We start from the raw sequence: 21,254 nt of genomic DNA, 5'->3' as shown, positions 1-21,254 counted from the left end.
TTTAGAATATGCCAGGTCTCATCAGCTCTCGGAGTTGGACAAGACAGAAACCAGTCCCTCACACAGTACCCCAAAAGCTGGAATGTTGTACGTACTTCACTCTTCTCCCTTCCAAGGTAGAGGACACCACACTGTATTGGCCTCTGTCTGTTAGTCCTCTGGAGTAGCAAGCGAGCTGCCTGGCTCTCCTTTATTCTCAGTGGCCCCTTGGCATCTAGCGTATGCAGGCTATTGTCAGTACTCTGAGATATGTGACACAGAAACTAGTCTCTCAGCTCCCTGAAAAAGTTGAACATTGGACATATGGTCCAATAATTTCTCTCCTCAGAGAGAAACTGGGAGTTGAGGGGTTTATCACAGTAGTTAATTGCTGAGCCAGAGAAAGAGACTATGGCTAATCTAAACCTTTGCCTTTGTACTCAGAGGCCTCCAACCTGGCACCATTTCCTGTCAGTGCATAGATTCAGGCAAGACAGAAACCAGTCCCCTGGGCAACCGCCCTGAAAGTCTGCACATTAAATGTGTATTTCAGTCTTCTTTTAACCCCCTCAGGGAGAATCTTGGAGTTGGAATTTTTCTCCCAATTGCACTATGCTGAGCTAGGGGGAGGGACTAAGGGAAAGGTTATGCCACGAATTTTCCTACCATCTTCAATGCAGCTTGTTTCATATTCATCTGGGAAGCAAGAGCCTCTTAACTGTTTTCTGGATTTCTCACAACAGTAATTGGTCCATGTGTTGTGGTTGAATCAGTGTTTCCATGGAGGCAAGGAGGGTCTGTTGACTCACCCTTTATTGAATTTTTAAAGTGGAGATGTGAGTAGATGAAGTGGTAAGATTTGTATTTTGAAAATACTGCTCTGGGCTGAGATGTAAAGACCTGGGAGTGATAGATAAGAAAGAGGAAATCGAGTTAGGAAACTGTTGGAGTAATTCTTCAGGGGATTATGACAGCTTGGATTGAAGTGGTGGCTTTAGATATGGAGAGAGATTTGGAAGACAGACATCAACAGGGTTTGGTAATAGATTGAATATAGGTGATGAGGGGGAGAGGGAGTTGTTTAGGATGACTCAATGTTCTAGTAAAGGCAACTCAGTGAATGCTGATGTCCTTTGTTGATAATAAACACTGGAATATTATAAATCTGGTCTTGTATGAGACGTTTCAGGTGCCTTTGAGATTTTTAATTGGTGAATTTTATCAGGCCATTGGACCTATGAGTATAGCATGCAGAGGAACAATCTGGGCTATAAATATGAATTTTGAAGTTTCAGGCCATACTTATTCTGCATCTTTAGGAATGTAGTATTCTCTCAACATAATATGAGGGCCATGAAGGTAGGGACTTTCTCTGTGATGTTCTCTGCTTTATTCTTAGATTTCTGATGCTGTTTCTGGAACATTGTAGGGATTAATATTTTTGTTTTTATTTGTTTTCTTCATCCTCTATTCCTGCTGTCCTGGTATTACTAATAGCATTCACAAGAAATGCATATTTCACATTTATATAAGGTCACATGTAATATATATTTGAATTATGAAGTGTATTAATAAAATGAAAACATCAAAACTGTCACTTGAGAACTAAATATTGTTAAACCCATCTGGATACCCCTTCAAGTTCCCATCACTTTGCTCACCCTTACAGAGTTAATAATGGTCATGAAGTTTATAATTATCATTCTTTCTTTTTTTAAGTGACTTTACCACATACATGTTTCACAAAACAAATATATTCCTAAATTATATGTTACTTAGTTTTGCTTTTTCTGAGTTTTTAAAAAATTGTGTATAATTTTTACCATTAATTTGTTTTTTTACTAATCCACAACAGTTCTTTTCATTGCTTTTTATAATCTGTTGTATGACTCTAACACAATTTACATATTACCTTTAGTAAATATTTTGATTATTTCTAATTTTATTTGTTTTTATGTTCTGTTGTTTAAATAATGCTGCTGTTGACATTCTGTAGAAAATGACAAGCTGATTCTAAAATTCATATGGAAAAGCAAAGGACCTAGAATAGCTAAAATGTTTCAAAGTAATTTTTTTTTTCCATTTTGTTTTCCTCTTGAACCTAGAATTTGTATGGAATTTTTTTTCTGATCTCTGTGTAGATAAATTTATTTCATTTGGATGTAAGTGACCTTTCTGTTAATATCTGTTTTCAGTGAATCTGTATATGATTCCAGATTTTTAAAATTTATTGATACGTCCTTTGTGAATTTATACATATTGCTCCATGGTTGAAAAGAATTATTATTTTCCATTCAGCACCAAATTTTCTACATATACTAGAGTAAGGTTGATGATTCTTACAAGTTTAAATCTTCTATACTCATACTAATTTCATCTAATTCATCTGTAGATATCTTAGAGAGGTATGAAGTCCTCTATGGTATTTAGGGAATTGCTCAGTTTATCATTGTATTTCTTACCTTTTTTTCTTTCCATATTTTCAAACTGTGTCTTAAATGCATTAAGATTCATGATTGCGATTCTTTTTGGTAGATGCACTTTTTATGTATATGGAATGTACACCTATCGTTTTCTTTTTTTTTTAAAGCTTTTTGCTTTGAAGTCTATTTTTTATGACTGTCATACACTTGATTTCTTTTGATAAGTATATTCCTTGCATATCTTTTTTCATATCTTCATCATTTTCAAGAAATCTTTGTGGTATAATTTTGTGTCTCTATTGATAAACAACATATAGCTGGTTTTCTTTTTTATCTTGCCTCTCCTTTCCTTCTTCCCTCCCTTTCTTCCAAACAATCTGATTGTCTCATTTTTAATAAATGAATTAAATTTGTGTTTGCTTTGATTTTAGGCATATTTGGACTTATTTTCTATTTATTTTATGTTTTCTTTTACTTCTTTTCCCTTCTTGTTTATCTTATTCTATTGGCTTGGGTTTTTGTCCTTTCCTCCCCGTTAGTGGTTTGGAAGTTGTATATCCTATTTATCATTGATTTAATAAAATATCTTTACTGTGATACAATTTGCATACCATACGGCTCACTTATTTTAAAGTGTACAATTTGGTGGTTTTTTAAATTAGATTCACGAAGTTCTATAACTCATCACTAATTTTAGAACATTTTCATTACTCTTCAAAGAAGAGTGATGCTCATTAATCCCCTGTCTTCCTTCAAACTTTCTCCCTTCCCCAGCCCCAGGCAACCTCTAATTTACTTTTGTCTCTATACATTTGCCTATTCTGGAACTCTCATATAAATGGAATTATATATGTAGTCTTTTCTGTCTGGCTTCTTTCACTTTGTATGTTGTTTTCAGAGTACATCCCGGTTGTAGCATGCATCCATACTTCATTTTTATGGCCAAATAATATTACACTGTATGAAATACCATATTTTACGTAGCCATTAATCAGTTGAAAGATACTTGGATTTTTCTACTTGTTGGATGTTATGAATAAGGCTGCTGTGAACACTCATGTATAAATTTTTGTGTGGACATTTTTTCATTTCTCTTGGGAATTTAATTATGAGTGTAATTGCTGGGTCATATGGTAGCTCTATGTTTAACCTTTTGAAGAAGTGCCAGACTTTTTTCAAAGCACCTGCACCATTTTGTATTCCTACCACAGCGTATGAGATTTCCAATTTCTCCATTTTCTCACTAACACATTAAGAATAGGTAACAACTGAAGAGCAAGTTGCTGAACAAGAGTTCCCCTAGTCATAATCAACACTTTGTCCCTTGTCGCCTCAGCTTTGCTTGAGTTGCCCAAAATATAACTCTGAATCTGGCTGTAAATGGTATGACACTTTGGAAAGGCTAATTGATGTCAGATTGCATGAAATTTTTCTTGAAAAAAATTAGCTTAATAACTTCTTAGCTATGTTTGGATAATTAAAATAGTTCTTCCTTTTTATTAAACTAAATTTGGATGATTTCTATATAGGGAAAACATTTTGTCCAAGTTATAAAATTTGCATTAGCGAAAAATTTTTCAGCTCTAATGCAAACCTAGAAGTAGCTTGTTTTTGTGTGCCCCACCTTTCTCCTTCTGTTCTCTCCTAATTACAATCTTATATGTAAGTATTATGCCCTGACAGTTCAGTTTTAAAAATGTAATAGAATTAAAGAACTTTAAAGCTTAAAGACCCAGTAACGTGATGATTTAATTTATATTTGCTATAAATGTTTTTTAATTAAAAAAAATTTTATTCATTTATTTATTTGTTTGGTTTTTTGGAGGGGGGTAATTAAGTTTGTTTATTTATTTGTTTCTTTGTTTGTTTTTGGAGAAAGTACTGGGGATTAAAGCCAGGACCTCATGCATGCGAAACATGCACTCTACCACTTGAGCTATACCCTCCCCCCATAAATGTTTTTTTTTAAATGATTAATAGTGCATATTGTTCTTTTTAATTGTGATATTCACGATTTATTTATGAACCTGTGGCCATTTTCATTATCCATAAATTTCTGAGGTTCTTAGAATCCAAAACCAGTAAATAAAATGTCTTTTTTCTTCATCCATTAAAACAAATTTTGAAACATTGCATATATCATACCTACTTTAAAATTTTCTAAGCTTTTGTAAACTCAGAGTTAGATGTTTTCTACATCATGTACAACTTTGATGTTTGGAATTCTATTCTGTATAATGGGAAAAAAAAATCCCTGCTGGATTTCTTTGGGGGGGAATTTTATATTTTGAACCAATTGCTTTGTTATTTCTCAGACTTCCTTTCTTAAGTAGATTTTATGGAATAAATTTTGGAATCATCAGCTTAATGGTCTTCCTTAAGTAAAATGTGAAATATTTCTCTAGATCTTGAATGTTCAAAGCCTATAGTATAGGAAGTTGTTATTATCTCAGACTCAAGGAATCAGAGATGAAATGTTACCTGTGTTGTAAGAATCAACAGTTATGCAAATTCATGACACATTTCATCTGGGTTTATAGAAAGTAATCTATTTTTCTGAACATTATTGACTTTATAGTAGTCTTGTCCTTTCAATTGAAGCTACAGTGTGACTCTCAGGCATGTACTGTAGGTAGCTCTGTATACTTCCAGGAGTTTTAATACTTTCTAGCACTGGTGAGAAACTTTGAAGTGCACATTCAAAAAGCAAATTTTAATAGCCAACTGTTGAGGCACTCAAAATAAAAAAAGATTTTAAAATGATTAATAGCCCTATTTTTTTAACCTGTTAGTAAAGTGTTTTGGGGAATTTTTTATATTTATGGATCCAGATATCCTGATCACTGCATAATACGCAATGAACTATTTTCCTAATTAGCGATTTTTCTTAGTCTATTCTGTCTGCTGTAACAAAACACCACAGACCTGGTAGCTTGGAAACAATGGAAATTAATTTGTCACAGCTCTGGAGGCTGCAAGTCTGAAACTAGGGTGCCAGCATGGTTGGGTGAGGGCCCTCTTCCTATCGGAAGCCAGTGTCTTCTTGCTGTGTCCACAGGTGGTAGACAGGGCAAGTGAGCTCTGTGGGATCTCTTTTATGAGAGCGCTAGTCCCAGTTGTGAAGGCCCCACCCTCATGACCTAATCACCTCTCAGAGGCTTTCATCTTCAGGGATTAGGATTACAACATAGAAATTTTTGAGGGACCCAACATTTAGACCATAGTAGTGATTTAAAAAAAACTGTTTTGTGATCTCATTGTTTCTGAAAATAGATAAGGTAAAATTCTGAGGAAATAAGCCATCACAAAAATGAGTTTTTGTTCTCTAGAGAATTTGGAGTAATTTCTTGGTGCTTGCCGATATTAACAGTAACTGGTCTATATTGCATTGAACTCTGCATAAAACAAGTATGTAAAATAGTTCAATTTAAATTGTAATAATCTCAACTGGTTTTGTCTTTTTTATTTATTTCAGTTCTTATATTTATTGTTAATTTCTACTTTCTTTACATTTACTGTTTAATTTTCTAGCTTTTTAAAAAGAATGCTTAATTCAATTAGTTTCAAATTTTGTAAATAAACACATTTCAGGTTTTATAAGCATGTTTCTAAGTGTTGCCTTTACTGCATCCAGCATGTTTTGAATTATGGGTGCTTTTTAAAATCACTCATAGCTAAAAATTTAAGAATATAATCTTTAGTGTTGGGCTTGTATGTTTGTTTGATTTTTTCCCCACTAACTTTATATTATTGACTTTTAATCTAAAATTGCATTGTTGTTAGAATTGTAGTTAATCTGATAAAAATTCTTTGAAATTTATTGAAAGTCCTTTTGTAATCTAGCATGTGGTTTTTTTAAGTGTTCCATTTGTGCCTTTATATTTTCTACTTGTTGGCTGCCTGTCTCTGTTTATGTATTTACTTGATTCAGCTTATTTAATGATGATCAAATTTTCAAATGGCATAGATGCCTATGGGTGAGATAAAATGATCTTAAAGAATCTTCATTTAAAGAATCTTTAGTTAAGGATATTAAGACGTTCACCTTAGATTTAAAGAGATAGCTTAAAATTGATCAACTTTGACGGGAGTAATTTTTTTCCTGCTTTTGAAATCCCCAAGATAGCAATGATGGAAGTAGTAGCAGTAGCAGCAGTAACGTTAGTAGCAATAGTAATGTAGCAACATCCACAGCAGCTGACATTTATGGAGCTCTTATTGTGTGCCAGGCATCACTCAAAGCTTTCTAGACCGGTGAATGAATTTACCCACTTACAACTCTATGACATATAATTGTTTTCCTCATTTTATGTAATAAAACGCAGGAAGGTTAATATTCTTGCCATAGTCACATTGTAGTCACATTGTCTTTCAGCAAACCAAAGTAAGTTTTTCAGTTGGACAAAAAAGCTTTTTTTCTTTCCCCTTTTCAGTTATTAGAAAAGTTAAAAGAACGTTGGCTCTCCACTGGTTTATGGCATAATCTGGAGTTGGTGAAGACAGTCATCGTAGAACCACAGGGAGGAGAAAAAACTGATTTTGATGAATTACTTCAGGTGTACTATGATGCGATCAAGCACAAAGGAGAGAGAGGTAATTGGAGATTATTTGATGATCAATGAGAAAAAGATTTTTTTACCATAAGGTGGAAAAAGTTGGTGCTATTAGAATTTTGTGTTATCTTTTTTAAATGAATTGCAGTTAAGAGGAAAATTATATTTTATAATCCTATGTGAAAAAAAAGTGAAGAAATTCTTTTATTTGTAGTTGCTTTCTAAATATTTTCACTTGTGGGTGCCAGTTCAGTTTTAAGAAATGGCATGCATTCAGGTGTTATCCCATGGTCTTCTTTACACTACCTCATATATTTTGTGAAAGAAGGCAGGTAGAGTATGCATGAATATTTTTCTTACTAGCCAAATGAGCCCTACAGTTTGATTCAAATAATATACTTTATGCTTATATTTTATTACATAAGGTAAAATTGGGCTTTCAAGACATAACTGTAGGCTAAATTTCAAAGTTAGAAAATGCCCATAAAAAGTTTGGCAGGAAGGGCTAATAGTAATATTTTATGAACAATACAACAGCATAAAGATATAACAATTGTCCATATCCTTGTGTAGGAAGATTATACACAGAGTTCTGTGTATTTGTGTTTTAAATACTTTTCAATATAATATTGATTCAATGTGATATACAGTATAAATTAGAGTTATTTAAATCATTTTGAGAACTTTACATACAGATGGTAAAGGTAGTGATTTCAATTTCAATTATTTTAAAGATAAAAAAGCAGTTGGTTCACAATTACTCAGTTCACATGCAAGTTACTACTTTGAGGTGGTTTTTCTGTGTAGTTTAACTGGGAGATACACAGTTTGTAAATTTGTTTACCATGCTGCAACTAAGTGCGATTTTGTTTCCCTTTACTTAAAGACACTGAACTATAAAAACTTTATCTTAATGATAGTTTTGAATTTTGATTCTTTTAAATTTTATAATTACTTAATAATCAGATATTTTCAAAATGACAAGAATAAGCAAGTTCTGGGAATTTTGAGTGTGCTTTTGAAATTGTTTATTTTCTGTTGCTTAAGATGGAGCCCTCCTGGTAGCAGTTTGTCGTGGTAAAGTGAGTGAGGGTCTGGATTTCTCAGATGATAATGCCCGTGCTGTCATAACAGTAGGAATTCCTTTCCCAAATGTGAAAGATCTACAGGTAGGTTGTCAAAACCTTAAGCAGTTTTATTTATCACAGAAGTTGTTGATTTTATGTAGAGTTAATTATACATTTTTCCTGTATCCTCAGACATTTTATTTTGATGCTTTGGTGACTTGGAATGAGTAAGAAAGGTTTAGTAGATGTGGGTTTACTTTATTTTTAACTTACACTGTCTTTTGCTCAATAATTTTTCTCAGTGTGGCCTGAGTCAGGAATATCCGTATCATCTGGGAACTTGATAGAAATATATATTTGTAGGGTCCATTCAGACCTACTGAGTCAGAAATTCTGGAGATAGAGCCCAGCAATTTGTGTTTTGTCAAACTCTTAGCCACAGACTGACAGGGACCCTCCCAGGGAATTGTAGGACCCTTTCTCTGTCTCTCTTCTTTCCAATGCCCTGCCCTGCCCTGCAGATTTCAGTGATCTTAGCTGCTTCAAGTTCTGATACCTTCCACTTCAGCTCAGCAGGACCCCCGTACTCTGTACTTCAGTGCTCTATGCTATGTATTGAAATTACACACAGGAAGAGAGCTGAGAATCATGGAGGTCGCATAACGGATTTCCCTTATCTCTGAGTTTACAGTTTTATGCTGCCTAGTGTCTACTCCCTGAAAGCAGTTGCTTTAACTGTTTTCTCCAGTGGGAAGGATATTTCTAAACCACTTATTCTGCCTTGGCCAGACACAGGAGTTTTGCTTCATTATCACTGATTGTTTGCTAAACATATTTGAAAAATTAGTTGTAGCGATAATTTGAAACCTAAGATGATGTCATCTTCATCAGGGAGGACTTTCTTTTACTTCCTGCAGGCATTTGAAGGTACTGGCAATCTGAGACCAAGACTTGAGGCCTTTCTGGCCGCTGAGCTGACTCCATTGTGTATAATCCAACAGGATACAACCTGTTAGGGTCTCATGCTAAAGCAAGAATCCTTTCCCTACGTAGTTATCTTCTTTATTGTTAATACTTTACTAGACACTGTGAATTATATAATATTAAAGGTAACAAACAGCATTTCTCTGGTTAGCTCCTACTTTTCCCTAACCTCTGGACCTTGTCAAAATTTCTGAAAGTCCTCGGGGATGTTTCACTGTCCAGCCTATGGTAACTCGGGTAGCTTCCACTGCCTTTCTCCAGTCACCAGCGCTACCACTGAGAGGGCTGCTGATGATTCCAGGGGCTCCTATTCTAGAATGGCTGATGTTGCCTCTGACTACTCCTACTGATGAAACAGTTGACGTCCACTCAAGAAAACTGTTTTGTTCCCCATCAGCAGCATTTGTGCTCCGTCCACGGAAGCTGAGTGCTGCTGAGTGCTGCTGAGTGCACTGCTGTTGGCGGTGGTACTGCCTTTTGTGATGGTGTATCATTTTACCTTGGCCCTATAGTATTGCACTAATGCTGCTCTGTTCAAGTAGAGAGAATTTCTTTCCCACACTTTCTACCACATGCTCTTCCTGTGTCTTAAATATAAATTTTTTTCCCCTAAAACTAGCTCTTTCAACTTTTGTTTATATCTTCTTTCTTTCCTGGACGTAAATATGAGTCATTGAGAGCTGGAAAAGGAGATAACTGTATGGCTAGTATCTCAGCTGTACTAAATATTACACTTACAAAGTAACAAGGCCTAAAACGATTCGCACTCATAATAGTGATTACATCTGAGAAGAGAAAGGAATCACATAGAGGGTAGTTATCAAAAGGGACTTTAGCTTTTTCTATAATGTTCGTTTTATTTTTTTAAAAGCTTCAAGAAAATATGATAAAAAGACAGATGTTTATTATTTTATTTTTTGAAAAATCCTTAAAATTAAATAAAGTGTTACTTGAGAAGAAAAAAAGATTACACTGACCTTCTATTTTCTCTGCTCTCTCTCCCAACAACTGTAATTCTGGGTATTATCTCACCAATCTTGGGTTTCTTAATGCTTTCTTTCCTTAGGCTAAGTTCTTTCCAGGCAACAACGTCTCAGTCTGTCATACCAAAAAAAGAAAAAAGATACCAGTGACCTGCTGTGACTTTCCTCAGCAATGGTCCTGCTTTTCATGGTTCTGCTTACCTGAATTCCAGTAGCTCTAGTTGTATGAAACAGCAAAATAACAGAAGCTTCAATGAAGTCTGCGTAGGGAGGAGGAGGCTGACTCTAAAGGAGTTTCCCTAGTGGTTCCCAAAAGGGCAAGTAGGGTAGACCCTAGAGTAATCCAAGCTTCAAGATCAAGGGACAGATAAAGAAGAAAAATCTGTACAGGAAACACCATTTGTAAGGGAAGTGTATTTCTTTTGCCATATGTCTGGATCAGTTCTTCCTGCCTAACGAACAATTCTAAAACCCACTGACTTAAAAGAACAATCATTTATTATGGGTCATGCATCTGTGAGGTTCGGGTGGGCAATAGGTGATTTCGCCTGGGCTCAGTCACCCTGCTGTGGTCTGACCAACATAGGTTGCGCTCAACTTGATCAGCCCTGCTCTACATGTATCTTATCCTTCATGGACCCACAGACCAGCCAAAACATGTTATCGTAATGACAGAAGTACAAGGGGGCAGGGTTGACTGTGCAAGTCTTTTCACATACCTGCTTATGTCACATCTACTCACATATCGCCCAAAGCATGTCACATGCACAAGCCCCAAATCAGCAGTGGTGGGAGGGGGGTGGTGAGTATTTTCCACCACAGATGGCACAGGGCTTAGAATAAGGACTCCTTTAGTCCTGCCTTTTTTTCCTTAACTAAAGGATTTTTTAAAGGATATTTATAAATCATTCATTCAAAAGACTGATATTTATAGGCTGATATTTAAATATTTATATGTAGTTTAATTCTTAAATATGTATACTTATATAGTTAAATATATTTATTATAATTATTAAATATATATAAATATTACTTAACGTAAAATTAAAATAAAACTGGAAAGTTAAATATATTTAATATGTTATCATAATATTTGGTTTTGTTGTTTGTTTTACTTGATGTTGTTATTAGGAAAAATAACAACCCTTCTTTCATAGATACTTTAATTAAGGCATGATAATGATAGTAAGCATTATTAGATGATAATGAATAGGACAGTAGTAAACATTAATATGACTTATAATAAGGCAGTACAGTATGTTACAATCATAAATCATTAAAGGAGTTACAGAAGGGAATGCTCAATTCCAGTATCATTTTACACTCTAATACATAGTAGAACATAATAAATGGAGAGGGTATCTTATTTTTATTATATTGGCTGTCACTCTATATTAGTATTCTATTGCTGTGTTACAAATGATCACAAACACAGTGGCTTAAAACAGCACACATTTCTTATTTCACAGTTTCTATGAGTTAGGATTCTGGACTTGCTTAGCTGGGTCCTCTGCTCAGGGTTCCACAAGGCTGCAGTCAGTGTGTTGGCTGGGCTGCATTCTCATCTGGATCTTGGGGTCTTCTTCCAAGCTCATTCTGGATGTTGGCAGAATTCAGGATACTATCTAGCTCTGATCTCCTAAGATGGAGTCATGTAACAACATAATCACAGGAGTAACCTCCTCATACCTTTGCCTTATAAAATATAACCTGATCAACAGAGTGACTGCCCCCTCACCCTTGCCATGTTCTGTTGGCTAGAAGCAAGTCGCAGGTTCTGCTCACATTCAGGGTGAGAGGATTATATAAGACCTGACTCTCTGGGAGTCACCTCAGGGTGTGCTTGCCATATTCTTGTTTTCTATAAAACGAAATGGTGAACTAAATGATTTCTGTTAATGGCTCTTCCAAACCTAAAATGATACTTCAAATTGCTGGGCCATAAATTAAGACTTCATAGTTTTCTTTTACATTAATATTCAGTCTATTGTGCAAAATAAGTAGAAGTTATTTATAAATGAAAACCTTAAATATGCTACCTTATGGAAATGAAACGATTTCTGTATTATTTTCTCTATAGTTTCATTTGAATTCGTATTTTAAAGAGTCAAGGTCAGTGTCTGAGTTAGAAAAGTGATTTGAGTAGGGGGAAGAGGGCAGTGACAATTTTACGATACTAAATTTTTTTCTTAAATTTGAGACAGATTATGGAAGTAAAAATTAAAATACAGTTTAAAATACTAACTTAAGACTCTTGTAGTCTCAACTGCAGAGTTTGGCTTTTAGAGAAGCAGGAAAATGTATGTTGGAGCCAAAAATATGACTTCTTTGGCTGTGACCAGGATTTCCTCTTCCCACCTTGGGGACTAGAAAATAGAGGTAGGAAAATTTCATTTTGGAGCCAAGTGTGACTTGTTTAGTTCAAGTCATAATTTATGGCACATACCTCAGGGACCTGAAAATAAAGAAACCCACTATGAAAGGTTGATAATGGGCCACTCTGAAGGGCAGGCATTAAGCTAACTTTCCCAGTGAGGATTTTTTTCACTTCCACCTTTCCCAGATGCTTCTGATCATTCTATAAGGACATACTTAATCGTGTAATAGCTAAAAAGAAAACTTTCTGTGCACTAAAGCAAAGTATTTGAGGGGCAGCAGAGTGAACCAAGGCCTTTATATGATTAGATGTTGGTGGAAAAATATAACTAAAAGAAAAGTTGTTTTATTTTAATGCAATTAAATCACAGTATAACAACACTGCCCTTTTAGTGGATATCTAAAGCAAATCCTTTGGCCAATTTGTACGATCTAAAGACTTAAACAGCCTTCAACTTTATAATTCAGGCATCCACATCTAAAATTGGTGGCATGGTCATAATTTGTGAGACATTATAAGGTACAGTATTTAGTTTTTAAAATTTCATTTTATTTGTATTTCTTAATATAGTTTAGTAGTATATAAAAATATTTTCCCTTCATGAGTATTATGCCTTTTCCTCTGAGGGAAAATTCGTAAAACCGTGGCATGTGCCTAAAAATTTTTACACATTAAAAATGGTCAAGTTGGTATCTTAGATTTCTGTAATTGGTTTAGTTGGTGTATTAATTATTATAAGAGCTCTTCTGATACATTAAGATAATACATTTTATGTTTCTGTGTTATTAATCTTTAGTAATATAGTATGTTGAGTTATGAAAATAGATTTCATTTGAAAACTAAAATTCTGATAGTGATGTGATTAGTTAATTTAGTACTGGCATATAATAATCATTATGAATTCCTTTTTTCATTTAGGAAACTTCTTTTAGCTCTGAACCATTTAAGTATATTATTTTTGAGTCAATTTTGAAAAATTACATGAATGATTAAAAAATACAGGCATCTATTTTAATTTTGTTAAATTAGTTATTGACTTTAAAACAAACACACATAAATTTATAGGCTCCCATGTGTTCTTGGCATTTTGTAAACCTTAGAAAAGGGCTATTATCCATTGCTTGCCCCAAAGGATAACAGCATTAATAAAGTTGAGTGCACATTAAACCACATTAAACCAAGTTTTCAAGTGTCAAAATATTATTAGATGATGGCAGCATTAGAATTCTTAATCTGACATTTCTTTTTAAGTAGATTGATGTTGTTCCTTCATTAGTCTTATTGCATTGACAGCAGTGTGAATATTCATGAGTAGATGAATGAAGGCAGGAATGCAAGGGATTATAGTGTATCAAGACAAATTCAATTTCAGAAATGAAAACTTTGCCTAATAATTTTGAATAAGAGCCTACTTTGTACTAAATATAAATATAGTAAGTGTAAAAATGAACAAGATGCTATCTCTAATGCTGTTTATGAGTTACTAAAGGATTTGAACGTGAAACAGGATGTTTTGGTGAGGTAGAATCTGGATGTTCCAGTGCTTAGGGAAAGTGAAATTGAGCAACACCTTTCACCTCCCATCCAGATATCCATTTATCTTGACTGATTTGCCTAAAATAAATGGAGGAGATAGAGAAATGAGATTTGAGTCTTGCCTACGTTGAGATTCAAACTTACAAACACTTGATAAACTGGAATGGCCTCATCAAAACTATTCAGATTATTAAGACTATTTAGAATAATGAAACAACCATTTTTTGAATATCTGACTGGAGTACCAAGTACTTTATAGACTGGTGACACAGTGATGCACTGCATAGATTATAGCCCCCTGTCTCATAGAGCTTACAGTCTAGTGAGGAATGTTGAAATTAAAGTAATAAAGAAACAATTAATTACACTCGTGATGAAGGGTGTAAGAAAAAAATCACAGGAACTATGAGAATATATACAGGATCCTGACCTAGTCTTTGGGGGTAAAGACAGACTTCCTGAGGAAGTGATATTTAAGCTGACACAGGAAAGAAGGCTAGGAGTTCTGTAGGTGAGCAGAATGGATAAGAGTATTCTCAGCAGATAGAACAGCATATGCTAAGGCCCTAAGGTGTGAAAGAAGAGAGTTATTCCCAGGAATTGAAAGAAGCTAAGGTAGAAAGTGAATTAGGGAGAATGGCATGTGGACAGAGGCTGGGAGATGAATTAAGGAGCCAAATCATTTAGGGCCCTGTGTGCCATATTAAGGATTTGATACTTTATTCTAAGCTATGGGAAACCGGATCCAGAAATAGCGCCTGAGGTCAGAGTGTAGTGGACTTCTGGTTATAGTGTAGCATCTGATACAGAAACCCACCTGGATCTCACCCTGATGATAATACGAGGCTACCCAGGGGGAAAGGCTGTGTATATAAACTTAAAGGGCTGTAATACTAAACTCTGCCATGTAGGCGTCCAGCAACTTGCTGTTGGAATTGTTGGAAACATTTAGGCCAAATCACAGGTATGGGAGAAAAACCTCGTCACCTCTGAATGTCTAGAATAAGTTTATGCTTGTTATTTAAACCTTTGTTTCCTCCTCAGAAAACTTTGTTTTCAGCTTTTTTTTTTTTTTAAGGTGGTTTGGCCAAAATTATTATTAACGCAGGTTCTAAGTATATCTTTTTTTTTTTCAGTGTTACTATCTTATTTTAATTCATTTTTTCTTCCAGTTTTATTGAGATATAATTGACATACAGCACTGGGTAAATTTAAGGTGTAACAGTGTAGTGATTTGACTTACACTTATCATGAAATTTTTTTTATTGAGTTATAGTCAGTTCTAAGTACATCTTGAATTTCAAAAATTAAAATCTAGTTTAAATCTAAGTATGCCACCTAAACCAACAACTCAGTTTGCCTTGGACTGTGAAAAATGAGATAACCAAATCCTTTGTTCCCATCCCTCCTGAAAAACAAACATAAAAATACAGAATAAATGGATGAATTGCTGAGATATCTTTAATTAAAAAAAATCCCCATACTTATTAAAGGAGTATTTGGGGATTAGGGGAGGAAACATTTAAAATCACAAAATTTTAAGCAAGTTTGATTGACAGACTTTTTCTTCTAATATTCATGTCACTGTATGTCCTTGGGAAAAAAACCATGCCTGAATATAGCTCCAAGTTAAACTTTGGATAATTAATAATAATTTTTTTTTTAAATTTTGAAGTTATTTTCCTGTGTTCATCTTGGTTTTTGGCGAGGACAAGAGCTTTGTTAACCTTTATATTTTACTTTTGCTCTCATGGTAGACTGAAGGCTTTAAAAGTGCATTTATCACCCTGGGGACTTGGAGGGTTGGTTGACAGTTCTGTTGGCATAGAGCATAATCAGTGGCACTACTTAAGGGAAGCGGCGGAACTGTTTTTTCACTTCTCTGAAAATAATTTTTTTTTTCCTTCAGAGTAGAATTTTGGTTGTAGTGGATTTTAATCAATTTATTCAGATTCCCTTAAAGCCTACAGGGTGCAGATACGTAGATGGGCTTCAGGTGAGTGTATCACTTGGAGTTTTTCCACCTAGAAAGCCTTAAGGTCGCAGATAACATACGATGTACTAGACATCACTGTTCAGTGTCTTCAGCATCAGTCTTCCTGTTTTTCAGTGAGGTTAAAGTTTTGATACTTTGGGAATGAGTTCAGTTTATGCTTTCTAACTGTGGGACACATAGTCCCAATGTACCAGGGAGAATAATAAGCTACATAATAAGTCATAGTGTCATTTCCTATTGCATCAAAATGATCAGATTTATTCTTTAAAATTGCTTAATAGTAGGGTTTCTCAAGCTTGGCACTAATGACATTTTGGGCAGGATAATTCTTTTTTGTGAGTGATGGGCTGTGCATTGTAAGATGTTTAGCTGCGTCTCCGGACTTAACTGTAGATGCCAGTAGTAACCCCTTCTCCCCTCCACCAGTTGTAACAATCAAAAATGTCTTCAGATAGTGCCAATATCTTCTGGTAGGCCAAATCACTCTCCTTTGGACACCCTTGCTTTATATAATGAATCATACAAGTGTATGTCATGAATTAAAGTGAACAGTCTGCATTTATTTTTAAATTATTTTTTATCAAGTTGAAAAAAATCCAATACAGCTTTTACTAAGAGCCTTGTTTATACTAAATACAGTAGATGATTTCTTATATTAACAGTCTCCAGGCTTCTGCCCCTCTCCTAGCCCCTGCTTCTGAGAAGCAATGACTTTCACTTCTTTTATCTGTTTCATCTGGTATTTACCTCCGTATTTTGTCTCTGTTTAATCAGTTTTAGACAATAACTATGCACTTCCCATACGAGATAGGATTTTAGCTCACTTATGCCACCTTTCATTTCTTATATCCTCCCAGTATAGTTTTGCAACAGTTTTTAAAGTTTAATCCACAATCAATAGTCACATTATTATGACTATGAAAAAATATTGTTCACTGAGGTCAAATGATTTCCTTCCTTTCTTTAACTTTTTAATTTTTTCTTTTAAAAAGATCTTTAAAGAAATCTTCAATAAATATGTCTAACACCTCTCAATACAGTTTTCCTACGAGACCTGTCAAATAATAGGTCAGTTCTTTTCTCCTCTTAAAGACATCCCTTCTGGAGTCTTCTGAACTCCTTCTGCAGTCAAGACTAAGTTGCTCTTTAAGTTTGCTTAATTGCCAGTATCATGAGACTTCCCTTTGCTGTCATCCTAGGAATTTTATTTGCTTGTCTTCTGTGTTGGGTCCCAATTTTCCTGGGTCTTAGATCTTCCTCCCATGTCTTGTTTCTCGTTTCATCTTTGTGGTACACATCCTCCAACAAGTTCCCTATGCATCCATTTCCTCAGCCTTTCTGGACTCTTCATTTTGAACTTTCACCTCTACTTCATCATTGTCCCTCTGCTTTTCATGGTCATATATTTGGGTTTAAGGTTACAGATGTCTTAGTTCAATTGAAGATGGAGTCTATTTCTCTTTCTTATTTGATTTCTAATTTGGGGTTGTTTTTTTAAGAGGCAAAGAAAGAAGCAAAAAAATGTTTTTGCCTCCCCGAAACCAGAAGTCTTCATTACTTTCTAAGGTAAAGTGTGAGATTTTAAAGTACAGTGACTGCATATGCGTTATTCCCACACTCACACATTCACACTTGAGAAGCTCTGAATCAAACGTTCCTAACAATAATATTGCAAAGGTAGGACATAGTAAATGTTTTTTAAAAAACAAACATGTTTGAAAGATAAGTTTGGATGTAATAATAAAAATCTAGATGGCAAAAGTATCATACTTCATTTGTTGGGCTGTGGAGATAATAGAGTTTTAAGGTTTTAAGCATGTTTTCGGTATTTTCCTATACTCATGTGATCTTTTTTTTCTTACGTGCACACTGTTGCTCATGTTCGTTTTTACATGTCATGGTGTTTAGTCATGTGAAATCTGAGTCTGAACCTCCTCTCAGTGGGATTAGCTCCTACTTTCTATGCCTGCCATCGCCACAAAAATTCTGTACAACTTTCCCAGGGCCTCAGTACTTAGTACTGCGTCTTCTGCTTCCACAAGCCTCCTCCATGAGAGATCTTGCTCTCTTGCAGGTTGTATTTGAGTAGGTACAAGTCTCAGTCACTTGCTGAATGCAGCACTACTCATTCCCCTTAACAAAACCTTTAAATATTGGCGCATTCCTTTAAGAGCCTTGGGTTTCATTTACAGCCTCACGTTGCTTTCTTATATAAGACAGTATTTCATTTTGTTGGTTGTTATTGCTAGAAGGGTTTATTCATGGTATTTGGCTCTCATATGTGACTTTAACAAGGGAAGCTCTAGATTTTAAGATATATGTAAGAAATAATATTTGGACTCATAGAGGACCAGTCATGCACTCATTCTGTAGATTACACCTCTAACATTTTATATAGTTCCCTTCAAATATGGCTGATAGGTTGCAAAGTGATCAAAAAACATTTTGAAGAATATTAAAGAGTGCTAATATTATAATTTCTCAGAAAATTTGAGATCAATTTGCAGAAGTCATTTAGAAAAATGTTGTTTCCAAACTGAACACTGTTCTCTGTGTGTCCTGCCAATGTACATATTTTCATTGATATTTGATGAAAAAGTAGCCACGCCATAAGCTGAAGAAACTTGTAAGTCACCTAAAATAATGTATCCATGTATTGAGTAGTGTAGGTTAACCACCTTCAAAGAGAGTTGACCCAAGTGTTAAAACTCTGATCTGATATGAACAGCCGTTGTCTCTGTCATGTCATTATGGCTTCTTTCATTTACATGCAGCTGTGTATTACAACAGCATGGAGAGCCCACCCAAACCTATACAGATTTTTAGAAATATGGGCCAAGTAATGACTCTAGCTCACTTACCTCTAATATATGACCCTTCTGTGTCCATTGTCATTAATTTCTTGAACCAGCTCTATGAGGTAAGGTGGGCAGAGGAGGAAACTGAGAAAGGAAGCTAAATGTAGAGTACTGTGACTTGCTCAAGGTCAGACAACTGAGTGTTGAAGTTTTGAGTCCAGGCGATATGCTTTTTCCATTATATCCCTCAAAATAGAGTATAGCATGAATATATACATGTACATGTAGCATTTTCTAGAGATGATAATTTAAGCATTTTCAGGTTTACCTGGGCAATATTTTAGTATGAATAGCCTAATTAAATTGCCACAAAGCCTATTACTCTTAATTCTTCTTTAACTTAGCCCTTTACAGAATAAGCATATATTAGGTTGTTTCTTGGATGTCTTAAAGTAGTAAATGTCTTTTTTTTTCTTTTAATAGAAAAATATTAATTTCTGCTTTTTTCCTAGGCTCTTATCTTAACAAATTGTTTTCCTAATTTAAAAAAATCAAGATCTCCACTACCTCCTCTAAAAATAAATAAACCTAGTTACCTCCCCCCCACCAAAATAATTAAATAATACAATAATAAATGAAACATAAAGCTATTAAAAAAAAAACTGCCTGCCTTTAAAAAAATCAAGATCTACTACTGCATACTGACAGAGAGCAATGTTTTTGCATTATTATTATCTAAAGCATATATTCAGGATTGCTTAATGTTACTGAGTTACCAATAAACTATTATAGTGTAGTAGCTAAATTGTTATAATCAGTTGAGGTTATATGTTATATGTTGAGAGCGAGAGATGCCTGATTTAGGGTGAATATATTTTGTTCTTTTTCTTTTATGAAATTTTTAGGCTATTTATTTCAATACTGACAATTTATGACACAAAGTTTAATGTAGATTTCTCTGCAAAGAGTGTCTTACCCAAAGCAGTCTTAAAGCATATATGAGATAAATTATATTACTATTACTATGTCTGTTACTATGTCTTGATTCTTATTTCTTGGTAGATTATTCTGGTCAGTTCCTTGTGTAGTATAACAAGGAAAGTAAGTAATAATTGAAAACCATTTCTTGTACATGTCTCTGTGTGTGTGTGTATGTGTGTTTTAAGTCTAAAAGGAAGCCTGGCTTCTTAACTCTTGGCAGAATCCCGTTTTTCCCCATTAAAAAAAAATAAAAACACACACACACACACACGCACACACACTATATTTTGGTTAACTTGATGTTTCAGAAAACTGAAAATACGCCAGATGAAATAAAGCCAGCTATATTCCTTTTATACAGCTAAATTATTTCACATACAAGATCTTACACTGTGTTTAGAACTCTAACCATTGGAATTTATATTGTGATACTCTGATAAAAGTGTTTACACTCTGATGATATGGAGCAATAAATGTATCTAATGCACAGTCTCTGTCTACCAGATTGGGTTTGCTATAAATGTTTACATTTTAAGTCCTGTACCTTGGCTACAGATAAAACTATTCTTCTTGAGTGTTTGCTAGACAAATGTGTTTATTTTTCCGAGGCTAAGTTTTCTTAATATTTTTAATTAGTAAGTTTAGCTGATTATTTGTTCTTAGTCTTATTTCAAGGCCTGAACTTTTGTCATAAAGCTTACATAAAAGAAAAAAAGTATATTTTGCCTATATTGATTGCTTTTAGGAAGGTGTTTATTACTGAAATCATAATATATATTTATACAAATTGGAATAAATTCCACAGTCTTTCATATGAGGCAGAAGTAAAGTGAAGAGATGGATTTATAGTTCCAGCTCATATTTATCACACCATTTATTTCTTCAGAAGCTACTTATAAAACTTATAAAAGGCTAGTCTTTTACAGAACTATTTAAGACCAGCACTGTTGGATTTGACTTAAGTCAAAATAATAATCTAATGTTGAAAACTGTGACTTAAATTTCTTGTTGACATATACGATGTAATCCTTTTGGTTATTTTGTATATGTTACTGCTATGAGTAATATACCTGTTATACTGTTTCCAGTACAACTGAGTCATTGGAGGACTTAAGGAACTTAGTGTTTCATCTCAAGTATATTGTAGTGGTAAAATCGGAAGCCATAGCCATATAACTTCTGCTTGAATGCTATATGGGTATTTTTGCATAATTCCCTAGGTACTGTTTTAGTCTTGATTATCTATCTTTGCTCTTCCGGATTCCATCTCTACTTATATCAGGTTAGCCTTTGATTCAGAGATATTTTCAGTTGTCTAGAAACCACCATATTAAGGGTGTTATTCATTTTCTGTGAACATTGAACTCCAGTTATGAAAAAAAATTCTTTGTGAATCAGTGCAACATCTGAACCAATGGGTTGCAAACACAAGCTGTTACAGGAGTTAACCGATTTATTTAAATGAGCGAGGTGGTTGAGGGTTGGCAAATATTTCAGATTATTTTAAACTACAGTAAAGGCCACAGAAAAACAACTTTGGGCCTTCAGTTTGCAAGCTCTGATAAAATAATTTGCCT

General features: G+C 34.4%; 1 protein-coding gene across 1 annotated transcript in view; it reads left to right on the top strand.

The window, feature by feature from the left end:
- Positions 1–21,254, top strand: part of BRIP1 (BRCA1 interacting DNA helicase 1) — a 132,908-nt gene that overhangs the window by 87,860 nt on the left and 23,794 nt on the right. The window contains 2 exon segments of the mRNA XM_074342692.1: positions 6,836–6,995; positions 8,003–8,124. Coding sequence (XP_074198793.1) covers positions 6,836–6,995; positions 8,003–8,124 — 282 coding nt within the window.

This window comes from Camelus bactrianus, chromosome 16 (genome assembly GCF_048773025.1).
Source record: "Camelus bactrianus isolate YW-2024 breed Bactrian camel chromosome 16, ASM4877302v1, whole genome shotgun sequence".
Lineage (NCBI taxonomy): Eukaryota > Metazoa > Chordata > Mammalia > Artiodactyla > Camelidae > Camelus > Camelus bactrianus.
Note: the sequence above shows the minus strand (reverse complement) of the source record. Positions and strands in the feature narration are given on the sequence as shown.